At 41.3% G+C, this 12681-nt stretch overlaps 1 protein-coding gene across 1 annotated transcript in view; it reads left to right on the plus strand.

The window, feature by feature from the left end:
- lats2 (large tumor suppressor kinase 2) overlaps positions 1–10367 on the plus strand; it is a 51308-nt gene extending 40941 nt beyond the window's left edge. Inside the window, 5 exon segments of the mRNA XM_055636981.1 lie at positions 2–1438; positions 2106–2688; positions 4495–4677; positions 6302–6408; positions 8387–10367. Of these exon segments, the coding sequence (XP_055492956.1) occupies positions 2–1438; positions 2106–2688; positions 4495–4677; positions 6302–6408; positions 8387–8884 (2808 nt within the window). The 3' untranslated portion in view covers positions 8885–10367.
- Positions 10368–12681: the final 2314 nt, after the last annotated feature.

Here is a 12681-nt window from a genome sequence, read left to right on the forward strand (position 1 = left end):
TTTTTTAGTTGCTGCTGGACAAGCTATGGCTGTTAATGCTCCTGGACAGAGATGCTCCCCCATAGGACCACACCCTACAATCAGTGTACAGAATCCTCCATCTAACAATATATTCCCACCCATTGCTTGTGATATTAAACATCAACAAAAAACATATTCAGCCAAAGGTGAGACAGGCCAAACGTTTCAAATGATTGGCTACACTCTCTCCAATCATGGTGGCCAACCAATTGCATTACAAGGCTCTCAGGTGTCAACTAACCCCCATTACCTGAGGCAGCATTTAATAGCTCAAGGAGACAGCACTGTTTCCTTTGGTTATCCTGTCCAAAGAAGCTCATCTTTTCAATGTAAGATGCCACAAGAGGGAAGTTATGGAAGCCTTCAGAATAAAAGCCCTGTCACTCAAGGCATTGCTGCCCACACCTTCCAGCAACCTCCAACAGTTCTATACTTGCCACAGTCCCACCATAGACAACAAAGTCCTACGACTCCTCAAATACAGATATTGCCAAATCTTGCTCCGTCGTTTGGGAATGACTTTGCTGAACTCGCCCCAAGCATGATGGCACCTTCAAGGAATAGCCTGAACATGGAGATGTTTGACATTAACCCTTCCCAGGTGCAACATTGGCAAGTACCATCTCCAACAAGAAGGGATTCCTTGCAGAACACTGGGCTAGAAACATTGCCAAGATCAGCTGGCCACCTGAGGCCAGATGCCAAAATTCCAAATCGAACCAATTCATTCAATAGTAAACTGCAGACGTCGCCATCTGTGAGACAAGTTCAGACGAGCAAAGCAGAACCATCTCATAACACTACCAATACTATCACAGCAGTCACCTCCACCCCTATTCTTCAGCCAGTCAGGAGCATTCGAGTTCCAAGGCCTGAGCCTCAGACAGCGGTGGCACCTTCTCATCCAGCGTGGCTACAGACTCAGGGCACCGATGGCAATGAGGTGATGGATCAAAAGCCATTGGCGGTAGGTGGGGCTGCAGCCTATCCTCTGGAACCTGTCGATTACACCATGAAAGAGCGCCGATGTCCCCCACCACCTTATCCAAAGCACTTGCTGCTTCAGAGCAGCGCAGAGCAGTTCGATGCCAACACCCTCTGCAAGGGTGTGGACCAAAGTATGCGTGGTATTCATGATCTGACGCGGAAAGAAACTGAAGGCAGCAGCACTCTCAAGAGCGAGAAAAACAGCAAGCCCAACAAACTGGAGAAGATGGGGAAAGATAAAAAACTGATTCAAACATCACCAGTACCAGTGCGCAAAAACAGCAAGGATGAGGAGAAGAGAGAATCTAGAATTAAAAGTTACTCTCCTTTTGCTTTTAAATTCTTCATGGAACAACATGTGGAAAATATAATGAAAACGTACCAACAAAAATTAAATCGACGGTTGCAGTTGGAGCAAGAGATGTCAAAGGTATTGATTTTTAATATTTTGATAATAAAATACAACATTTCTGGACTAGTAAATTGTGGGGCATCAGTTTAAATACCGCAGCTCAGAACTTAGAAGGGATAGATAGTCATAGAGAAACAGGCCCTACGGCCCAACTTGCCTACACCAGCCAACTTGCCCCATCTACACTACTCCCACCTGCTTGCATTTGGCCCATATTCCTCTAACTCTGCCTGTTCATGTACCTGTCTAAATATTTGTTAAACATTGTGCTGGTACCTGAAATAATTTTTTTATTTGGAACATGTATTTGTGATCTTTTAAAGCGCACAAGTGAGTAACCTGGTGATAAATTGTACTGGGGGAAATGGGTGTTTGTGCAAGGTTGATGTCTTTGTTGGTCAACTGGAGGGATGGGAGTAGAGAGCTTCTGTCCACTACCATGCAACCATAGACACAGGGTGAAGCAAAGTGCTGGAGTAACTCAACGGGTCAGGGAGCTTCTATGGAGAACATGGATAGGTGACGTTTCGAGTTTGGATCCTTCTTCAAACTGATTGTTTCAGTCTGATAATTGTTTCAACAGAGGAAATACCAAGTAGTCTTTCAGTTCTTTTGTATAGATGTGTTTTGTTTTTAAGTACAATTCACCTATTTGAATTTAATTTATAATATCTGACTTCCAAAGGCAGGGCTCTCTGAGGCAGAGCAAGAACAAATGAGGAAAATGCTTAATCAGAAAGAATCCAATTACAACAGACTGAAAAGGGCAAAAATGGACAAATCGCTGTTTGTGAAGATCAAGACTCTGGGAGTTGGTGCTTTTGGGGAGGTCTGCCTGGCCCAAAAAGTAGACACCAACGCTCTGTATGCAATGAAAACTCTGCGGAAGAAGGAGGTGTTGAGTCGTAATCAAGTGGCTCACGTGAAAGCCGAGAGGGACATTCTGGCTGAAGCTGACAATGAATGGGTCGTCAAGCTTTACTATTCTTTCCAAGATAAAGACAGCTTGTACTTTGTGATGGACTACATCCCCGGTGGGGATATGATGAGTCTCTTGATACGAATGGGAGTGTTCCCAGAGTCACTGGCCAGATTTTACATTGGAGAACTGACGTTAGCCATTGAGAGTGTCCACAAAATGGGATTCATCCATCGGGATATTAAACCCGACAACATCCTGATTGATCTCGATGGACACATTAAACTCACTGACTTTGGTCTTTGTACTGGGTTCAGGTGGACACATGATTCCAAATACTATCAGAAAGGTGAGTTGTGGATGATATAGTGCCTGCATGGTCAGCAGAATGGGGAGGCATAGTGGCGCAGCGGTAGAGTTGCTGCCTCACAACGTCAGAGCCGCGGCTTTGATCCTGACTATGGGTGCTGTCTGTATGAAGTTTGCATGTTCGCCCTGTTCACATGGGTTTTCTCCAGGTGCTCGGATTTCCTCCCACACATCAAAAGACGTACAGGTTTGTAGGTTAATTGGCTTCTGCAAATTGGCCCTTGGTTTCAGGATAGAACTAGTGAATGGGTAATCGCTGGGCGTCGCGGGCCAAAAGGGCCTGTTTCCACGGTGTATCACTTAACATTCAAACTAAAATATCAGCTTCTGCCCTGACGCATCAGTTTACTTGCTCTGGTTAAATTGCATTGTCAGAATGTAAAAGGAGACATTTCCATCCTTGCTACATGAAGAGAGAATCAGAAATACTACTCAGTTTGAATATTTTGATTTAAATTTCCAAACAAATCTAAATAATGCATTGAGGTTCAGTGCACCTGGAATAACATGGAGATTGATGCAAGTTGGTCTATTTATTTCTGGGCTAGTCTTATAATAAGGCACTGGAATCGGAGAATTCTTGAATATATCAGAAATAATTATATGTTTTTGTTTAGAAATATAGAAACATAGAAAATAGGTGCAGGAGTAGGCCATCCGGCCCTACGATTCAATATGATCATGGCTGATCATCCAAACTCGGTATCCTGTACCTGCCTCCTCTCCATACCCCCTGATACCTTTAGACACAAGGGCCACATCCAACTACCTTCTGTGGTAGAGAATTCCAGAGATTCACCACTCTCTGTGTGAAAAAAGTTTTTCTCATCTCGGTCCTAAAAGATTTCCCCCTTATCCTTAAACTGTGACCCCTTGTTCTGGACCTTCCCAACATCGGGAACAATCTTCCTGCATCTAGCCTGTCCAACCCCTTAAGAATTTTGTAAGTTTCTATAAAATCCCCCCTCAATCTTCTAAATTCTAGCGAGTACAAGCCAAGTCTATCCAGTCTTTCTTCACATGAAAGTCCTGACATCCCAGGAATCAGTCTGGTGAACCCTCTCTGCACTCCCTGTATAGAATGTCCTGTCGATTCTATATGCCCCATACATTTTGATTATTCCACTGTCGGCAAGAAGTGATGTAAAAACTCAAAATGAATGCCTATTTTAACTTTACATTGTCCCGAAACAAATTGCAAATGTAAATAATTAACAACCACAGAAAATGGTGGAAATACAGGTCGGGCAATATCAGTGAAATATTGTTAATGTTGAAGACTCTTTGTCAGAACTATAAAAAATATTTTGGCCCATTTTAATGAGCTTATTCTTGAACGCATGCTTGATGAGCTTTCCATTGCAAGATTTAAATACCCCCTCTGTGGAAATTAATTGTCTATTTGCAATCATTAAAGCTCTTTATGGTAGTGCATTGGGGTAGTGCATTGTCATCTGCCTCTGGAATACGGTTCCAATGAAACCCTAGTACCCTTTCTTTAGAAATTTTATTCCAATGTGCTGTCATTATTCTGTGCATATGTTGCTGCTATGATGACTTTGTAGCCAGTTGACTAAAGTTAGTTGATTGTCAGAAAGACAGCCACGGGGGTAACACAGCTAGTAGAGCTGGTGCCTCCCAGTGCCTGATAACAGCTGAGAAGTGTTCCTGAATCTGGAGGTGTACAATTTCAAACATCTGTACCTCCTGCCCTGATGGAAGAGGGGAGAAAAGGGAGTGAAAGAGTAATTATTGCTTTGCTTTCATCTGTTTTGTTTTCCAAAAGGGACCCATGCCAGGCAGGACAGCATGGAGCCAAGTGATCTTTGGGGAGACTTGTCCGACTGCAAGTGTGGTGATAGATTAAAGACCCTTGAAAGAAGGGCTGCCCGGCAGCACCAAAGATGCCTCGCACACTCATTGGTTGGAACTCCAAACTATATAGCTCCTGAGGTTCTAGTACGAAAAGGTTAGTGTCACAAGTCTTGTTTGGCTCTGGTGCACTTTGGAAAGAAAAAACGCAGCAAATAATTGTGTGTAATTTCTTTAGCCGTTCTTTACTACCTCCAACCTAACTTTGGCAGGCATCCATTAGAATGTCACCAACCCCTCTGGAATATTGATACCCCTGGACTTAGCCACTGGTGTTGGAAATTCACTGATGTCGAGATAGCTTCATGTTATAGGAGCATTAAGCCATTCAGCCCATCAAGTCTACTCCGCTATTCAATCATGGCTGATCTATCATTCCCTATCAACCCCGTACTCCTGTCTTCTCCCCATAACCCCTAACACCCTTACTATTCAAGAATCTGTCAATCTGCACCTTAAAAATACCCAATGACTTGGCCTCCACAGCCATCTGTGACAATGAATTCCAGATACTGCCAAACCTGCTGAGTTATTCCAGCGCTTTGTGTTTTACTCAAGATTTCAGTGTATGCAGTGCCTCGTGTCTCCATTTTACTCGTGAGGCAATCACCTCCAAGCTGGTCCATTCACCCCTAGATCTTCTTCCCTGACACGATCCCCATTCCCTGACCCAAACCGTCTCAACAACCCACCCCACCTACCAATATTCCTGCTTTCTCTTCCCACTCCTCCTCCAAAACACCCTCAGCAGGTAAACGCAATAGAATATTGCTGTGGCAGGTGCTTGAAAAAAAGTCCGATTAGTGCAACATGACATGTCTGCATTTTTCTGCATTAATTAATGCACAAAAACTGCATTTTTCACAGGCCTGTGAATAATGCAGAGGAACTTTAAAGACATGAAAGCATGTATCAAAAGCAAAAAGTGACTTCCTAAGTATTTCAGAATAAAAATTATCTTGTGCTTTAAAAAAATTCTTCTGTGAATTATAAAAGTTATTTTTGCAATATTTAAGGATTCTAATCCTGTAACCATGAAGGAATGGTGTTATTTTCAAGATGGCATGCTGCTAAATTATTATTTTTTCCAAAATCTTATGTTGTATCCTGATCTAGAGGCTAAGAAACAAATCTATTTAAGTTTTGATTATTGAACCACCTGCTTTGGGTATCCAAGACGATTCATCACCCTTATTCCATTTTTTTTAAATCCTTGTGTCCAGAGAAATGGAAGAAGTGGGCAGGGTAAATTATGTTAAATAAATGAATAAAATCATTGATATCCCTAGACCAATTTTGGTTAGTGGCAAAATACACGGATTTTTCCCCCACTATGTCAATTCGATAAAACGTAGAAAATAGGTGTAGGAGGAGACCATTCGGTTCTTTGAGCCTGGCACTGCCATTCAATATGATCATGACTGATCATCCCAAATCACTAGCATGTTCCTACTTTCTCCCCATATTCCTTGATTCTGTTAGCCCCAAGAGCTATATCTAACTCTCTCTTGAATACATCCAGTGAATTAGCCTCCACTGCCTTCTGTGGCAGAGAATTACACAGATTCAGAACTCCCTGGGTGAAAAGTTTTTTCCTCATCTTAATCCTCATTCGAACTTATTTTATTGAAAAATCTTAACTGTTTCATTTAAATCACAGTCATTTTTAGTTTATTGTTTGTATTTGAGGTTTGACTTAACTGATGATGTCTCTCTTAAAGGATACACACAACTGTGTGATTGGTGGAGTGTGGGCGTGATACTGTTTGAGATGTTAGTGGGGCAGCCTCCTTTTCTTGCTCCAACTCCTGCAGAAACTCAAATTAAGGTAATTATTAGTGTGATATGTTGTTAACTTCTAATAACCTTCCACCACCTGGGGCGCCGCAAGATTGGTAGCCCCGCCAACAGTCTATCTGTTTATTCGTCTTTTTTTTTATTTTTAGTGTGTGTTAAAAGTTTGTGCAAATGTTCTCTGGTTTGTTTTATGTGGGGGAAGGGGGGAGGGGGAAACTTTTTTTCAGTTTCTTACCTTGCTGGAGATACTTTTTTTCCGGATCGCATCCCCGGCTGATCTGCAGCCTACCATCGATGGAGCTGGAGGCCTCCTCGGACTGACTTGAGCCCCACCGTGGACTTAACATCAGAGTCGATCCCTTGCTTGGGATCGCTCCAACCGCGGCCTGCGGACTTACCATCAAGAGCTCGCAGTCTCAGGAGAGGCTAGTCGGGAGCTCAAACGACACAGAGGCTCGACCAGCCCCGACCCGGGGTCCGATCACCGGCGCGGTGAAGCTGATATCCCCCCGATGCAGGAGCTGATCACCCCGATGCGGAGGACCCAAACGCCGCCGGCTACGGGAGTCAAGATCGTCCCCTCAACGGAGGGCACGAGGCCCCCGACCGCGGGAGAGCATAGAAGGGAAGAGATTTGAACTTTTTTTCGCCTTCCATCACAGCGAGGAATGTGGAGGAGTCACTGTAGTGGATATTTATGTTAAAATGTATTTTGTGTGTTCTGTTGTTTTATATTTGTATGACTGACTTGGCAAATGAAATTCCTCGTATGTTGAAAAACATACTTGGCTATTAAAGTATTATTGTGATTGTGATAAATTTGGAATATATGAAAGACAATTGTAATTGTCAACAATAGTTTTGAACATTTAAACCTATACAAGACTGAGTGATTACTGGCTTGTCAAGTATTATAGATCTGGTAGAGTGTGTCTGAGTGCAGGGCAGGTCTAATAACATAGGGGATGGTTTTATTAACCCCCAGAATAACTTGGATGGACAGTGTGTAGAAGGGAACTGCAGATGCTGGTATATACCGAAGATAGACACAAGGTGCTGGAGTAACTCAGCGGGTCAGGCAGCATCTTTGCAGAAAATGGATGAGTGACGTTTGGGGTCGGAACCTTCTTCAGACTCTGGTCTGGACCTGAAACGTCACCCATTCCTTCTCTCCAGAGATACTGCCTGACCCGCTAAGTTACTCCAGCACTTTGTGTGTGTGTATAGATTGGATGGGTATGGGAACTTTAAACTACATGAAGTTATGACAGAGAATAATCATTATTTATGGAGCATGTTCAGGGTATGAAATGGTATGCTACTGTTCCTATGTCCAGCACTTGGATGAGATTTCATAATTCCAGTTATTGATTGCTCTCACAATCTCCACAAATGTTTGAGGAACAAAACTCAGAATGGGCATTTTGTCTTAAAAGTAAACCATTGTTTCTCATGAAATGAAATGAAATGAAATGATTCAATTTATTGTCATTGTCAGTGTACAGTACAGAGACAACGAAATGCATAGAGACATACAGAGACATCGCATATTTGCTGTTCATGCATATAATGTTTCTAGGTTTGGTTTATTATTATTGTCGCATGTACCAAGGTACAGTGAAAAGCTTTGTTTTGCATGCTATCCAAACAAATTGCTTCGCGAAATGCTTTGGTGTTCAACTGAGGCATGAATAATGATTTCAATTTTTGGGTTAAATTAGAAATAGAAAATAGGTGCAGGAGGAGGCCATTCAGCCCTTTGAGCCAGCGCCGCCATTCATTGCAATCATGGCTGATCGTCCCCAATTAATAACCCGTGCCGGCCTTCTCCCCATGTTTAGGGGATGTGTGGTTTAGGGAATGTGTGTAATACACGGGCAGGACCTGAGTGAATCTGTTCATTTACAATAATTCAAGTATGTAATGTTTTGCATGCAATATGCCAGACATACCACACATAAATGCAATGCTAAGATAATCCTGTACCTTTTATTTTATATGTTTCACAGGTAATAAATTGGGAGAGCACGCTGTACATTCCGCCACAAGTAAAACTTAGTCCTGAAGCAATAGATCTCACCACAAAACTTTGTTGTGGAGCCGGTGACAGATTGGGTGGAAATGGAGCAGATGAAATCAAGGCTCATCCTTTCTTTTCCTCCATTGATTTTTCTAAAGACATCCGCAGACAGCCGGCACCATATGTTCCAAAGATCAGCCATCCCATGGACACCTCGAACTTCGATCCAATAGAAGAAGAGAATTCATGGAATGACAGCAGTGACAGTACCAAAACCTCTGAAACATTAGCCAGTCACGTTGGTGGTAACAAGCATCCAGAACATGCGTTTTATGAGTTCACTTTCCGAAGATTCTTTGATGACCATGGTTATCCCTTTCGGTATCCAAAACCCTTAGAAAACACTGAGCTCAAAGAAGGTCAGTCAGATATGAGTCAGAGCGAGTCTGTTGACCATGGTGAAAGCTATCAACCAGTGTATGTTTAGAGACAATATGTAACTTTATCTGCTATTTGCGTTATTTTTCCCCATTGGTGCAGAATTTAAAACTGTAAAATTTACCAAAAATCTGTGGCTGAAAACAGATAGCACTTACCTTGTGTCGTGACATATTATACTCTCTTGGGATAATTGGCTCTTGCTGCTAAATATTTAAAAAAATGTATTATATTTAGTATTGACACTAATTTTATAGCAGAGAATAGAACTAGAGAATAGAGAATACACTCTGGTTAGATCTAGAATATACAGACAGGATTACAAATATATACAGAAAGCTGAAAAGTTATGAAAAATGGTTAAGTGCAATAATATGTAAATCAATGTTTTATATATAGTCATTAATATCTGTAATACAATAATAAACACTTTTTTGTTAATTTTATAATCTATATTGAAGATCTAGAGCAAATTGGATAACATAAAAGTACCTACTAGAGGCTCAGCAGGTCAAGCAGCTTCTATGGTGGGAAAGGAATTGACAGTGTTTCTGTTCAAGATCCTCCACAGTTGCTGCCTGCCCTACTGAGTTCCTCCAGCAGTTTTTATTTTGCTCCAGATTGCAGCATGTGCAGTCTCTTGTGTCTAGATAACACCAATGCTGCTTTTGATCTTTTATGATTTATATATATATATATAAGATTTTTCAATATTACAAAAAAGCAATTTGACAAGTGGATAATGCTTTGCGATATGCTTTGGTGTTCAACTGAGGCATAAATAATGATTTCAACTTTTGGGTTAAAGTAGTTTAGGAAATGTGTGTATAACACGGGCAGGACCTGTGTGAATCTGTTCATTTACAATAATTAAAGAAAGTAAGCTCCTTGTAATTCTGCCTCTTTAATACTGTTTATAATCAAGCCTTTTACATGTTCTCCATCTCTTGTTTTTTTCCGTATAACATATTCATAAAATATTAAAATATTAAATATTACAGAGTGCCTCATAAGCCTTTTTATAACCATGGTATGGACACAGAATGTTTCTTATTCAATTAATGTGAAATGACTATGGTCCAGAAATAAAAGTATTGTCTGAATGTAAAATTATTGACAAGGTACTATTTTTATCAGCTATCGTTTCACAAAATTGCAAGCAGCAGAGATGTACAAATGGGGGAATTATTTATAAAAGGTATAAGAGGCGATTTTATAGAGGTGTGTAAGATCATGAGGGGAATAGATAGGGTAGATGCACAGGAACCCAGAGTAGAGGAATCAAGAAGCAGAGGACATAAGTTTAAGGTGAGAGGGGAAAGATTTAATAGAAATCTGAGGGGCAACATTTTCACACAAAAGTGGTGGTGGGTATATGGAATGAGCTGCCAGAGGATATAGTTGAGGCAGAAACTAGAATCAGCATTTAAGAGATTTGAACAGGTACATGTATAGGAAAGGTTTAAAGCGATATGTGCCAAACATAGGCAGGTAGGACCAGTGTAGATGGGGCACCTTGGTAAGCATGGGCAAGTTGGGCTGAACGACCCGTTTCTGTGCTGTACGACTCCAGGGAAGCTTTTTCATAGTGTACCAAAGCAGATGTCTGGCTGCACTTAAACACAGAAATGACAGCTGTGTTATATACATAGTCCCCCCCCCCCATTTCAGGGCATCATAATGTTTGGGACACATGGCTTCATGGGTGTTTGTAATTGTGTAGGTGTGTTTAATTGCCTCCTTAATGCAGGTATAAGAGAGATCTCAGCACCTAGTCTTCCCATCACCTTTGGAAACTTTTATTGTTGTTTATCAACATGAGGACCAAAGTTGTGCCAATGAAAGTCAAATAAGCCATTGTGAGTGAGAAACAAGAGTAAAACTGTTAGAGATCAGCCAAACAGGCTTACCAAAATCAACTGTTTGGAACATCATTAAGAAGAAAGAGAGCACTGGTGAGCTTACTAATCGCGAAGGGACTGGCAGGCCAAGGAAGACCTCCATAGCTGATGACAGAAGAATTCTGTCTATAATAAAGAAAAATCCCTTAACACCTGTCCGACGGATCAGAAACACTCTTCAGGAGTCAGGTGTGGATTTGTCAATGACCACTCTCCGCAGAAGACTTCATGAACAGAAATAGAGGTTGCACTGCAAGATGCAAACTGCTGGTTAACCGCAAAAATAGGATGGCCAGGTTACAGTTTGCCAAGAAGTACTTAAACAAGCAACCAGTTCTGGCAAAGCATAATGAATTCTGAAGTGTATGGGCATATCCTATCTGCTCAAGTTCAAACAAATGCCTTAAAAAATCATTGGCCGGTGGGTTCATTCTACAGCAAGACAATGATCCCAAAAATACTGCTAAAGCAACAAAGGAGTTTTTCAAAACTAAAAAATGGTGAATTCTTAAGTCAATTACCCGATCTGAACGCAATTGAGCATGCATTTTATATGCTGAAGGGAAACCTGAAGGGGACTAGCCCCCAAAACAAGCATAAGCTAAAGATGGCTGCATACAGGCCTGGCAGAGCATGTATGCAGCCGAGCAGAGCAGAGTGATGTCCATGAATTGCAGAATTCAAGCAGTCATTGCATGCAAAGGATATGAACATAAGTAATAATGGAATGTACACATGAATGGAGTATCAATTAGACTGATGTACCAGACTGGAAACTTGGTCCCATAGTCTTAGTTTTGGCTGCATTTTCATTATTCAGCTGCACATGTTGTGGCTCAATATATGAAAATAATTTGCCAGAATATGTACACAGATTTTACTGTTAGTGAGCTGGAACTTAAATTTACATGTAGTTCACTAACAGTAACATCAACAAAAAGTGTTTCATATTCTGTAGCCAAACAGCCAGCAGTAGAATTTTTAATGGAGGTTGAATACATAACAAAATGACGCTATCCACTGTTTTATTTGTGACTGAACGCATCGGTACAGTGTACTGTCACCTCAAAAAAGTTAAATGTTATTGCCTCTTTATAATGGATTTTGGTTATAGCGGATGGACCTTCTGACCATCACCACCAGGCCGGGCTGCCAACGCCACCACTGGCCAGGATACCATTTGTGTAAGAAGGAATTGCAGATGCTGGTTTAAACCGAAGATAGACACAAAAAGCTGGAGTAACTCAGCAGGACAAGCAGCATCTCTGGAGAGAGAAGGAATGGGTGACGTTTCAGGTCGAAACCCTTCTTCAGACTGTTCTGAAGAAGAGTCTCGACCCGAAACGTCACCCAACGTCAAAGGGCTTGTTTGCATGCTGTATCTCTAAGCTCTAAAATTTGCATGTGAAACTGAACAGACATCATCTGAAGAAGAGTCTCCATCCGAAACGTCATCTATTCCTTTTCTTGAGAGAGGCTGCCTGACCCGCTGAGTTACTCTAACATTTTGTGTCTATCTTCGGTGTAAACCAGCATCTGCAGTTCCTTCGTACACAAAGAAGTAGTGTGGTCAACATGTACTCACTGGACCGAAGAGCCTGTTTCTGTGCTGTATCTCTAAACTAAAAGTAATTTATTGTGACCAAAATCACTGATCGATGATCATCTTATTTAACTGGCCACTTACTTTGTTATAGCAATACCACAAATTGGGATAATGTAAATGCTTTGATCTGGGATGTACCTGTTAATATTTGTTGCTCCTTCTGAAAGGATGTGCCTTGAAATTGACACAACGACGAATAGATTAAATGGCATTATAAACATCTGCTTTATTACATTCAATTACTGTATCGTGTCTTATAGCTCATTAAATGTAAAATGTAACACAAACTGGAATGACTGAAGTATGGGTTTCTGGTTTGCATCAGTAGCCAATCTCAGA

This window comes from Leucoraja erinacea, chromosome 6, assembly GCF_028641065.1.
Source record: "Leucoraja erinacea ecotype New England chromosome 6, Leri_hhj_1, whole genome shotgun sequence".
Classification (NCBI taxonomy): Eukaryota; Metazoa; Chordata; class Chondrichthyes; order Rajiformes; family Rajidae; genus Leucoraja; species Leucoraja erinaceus.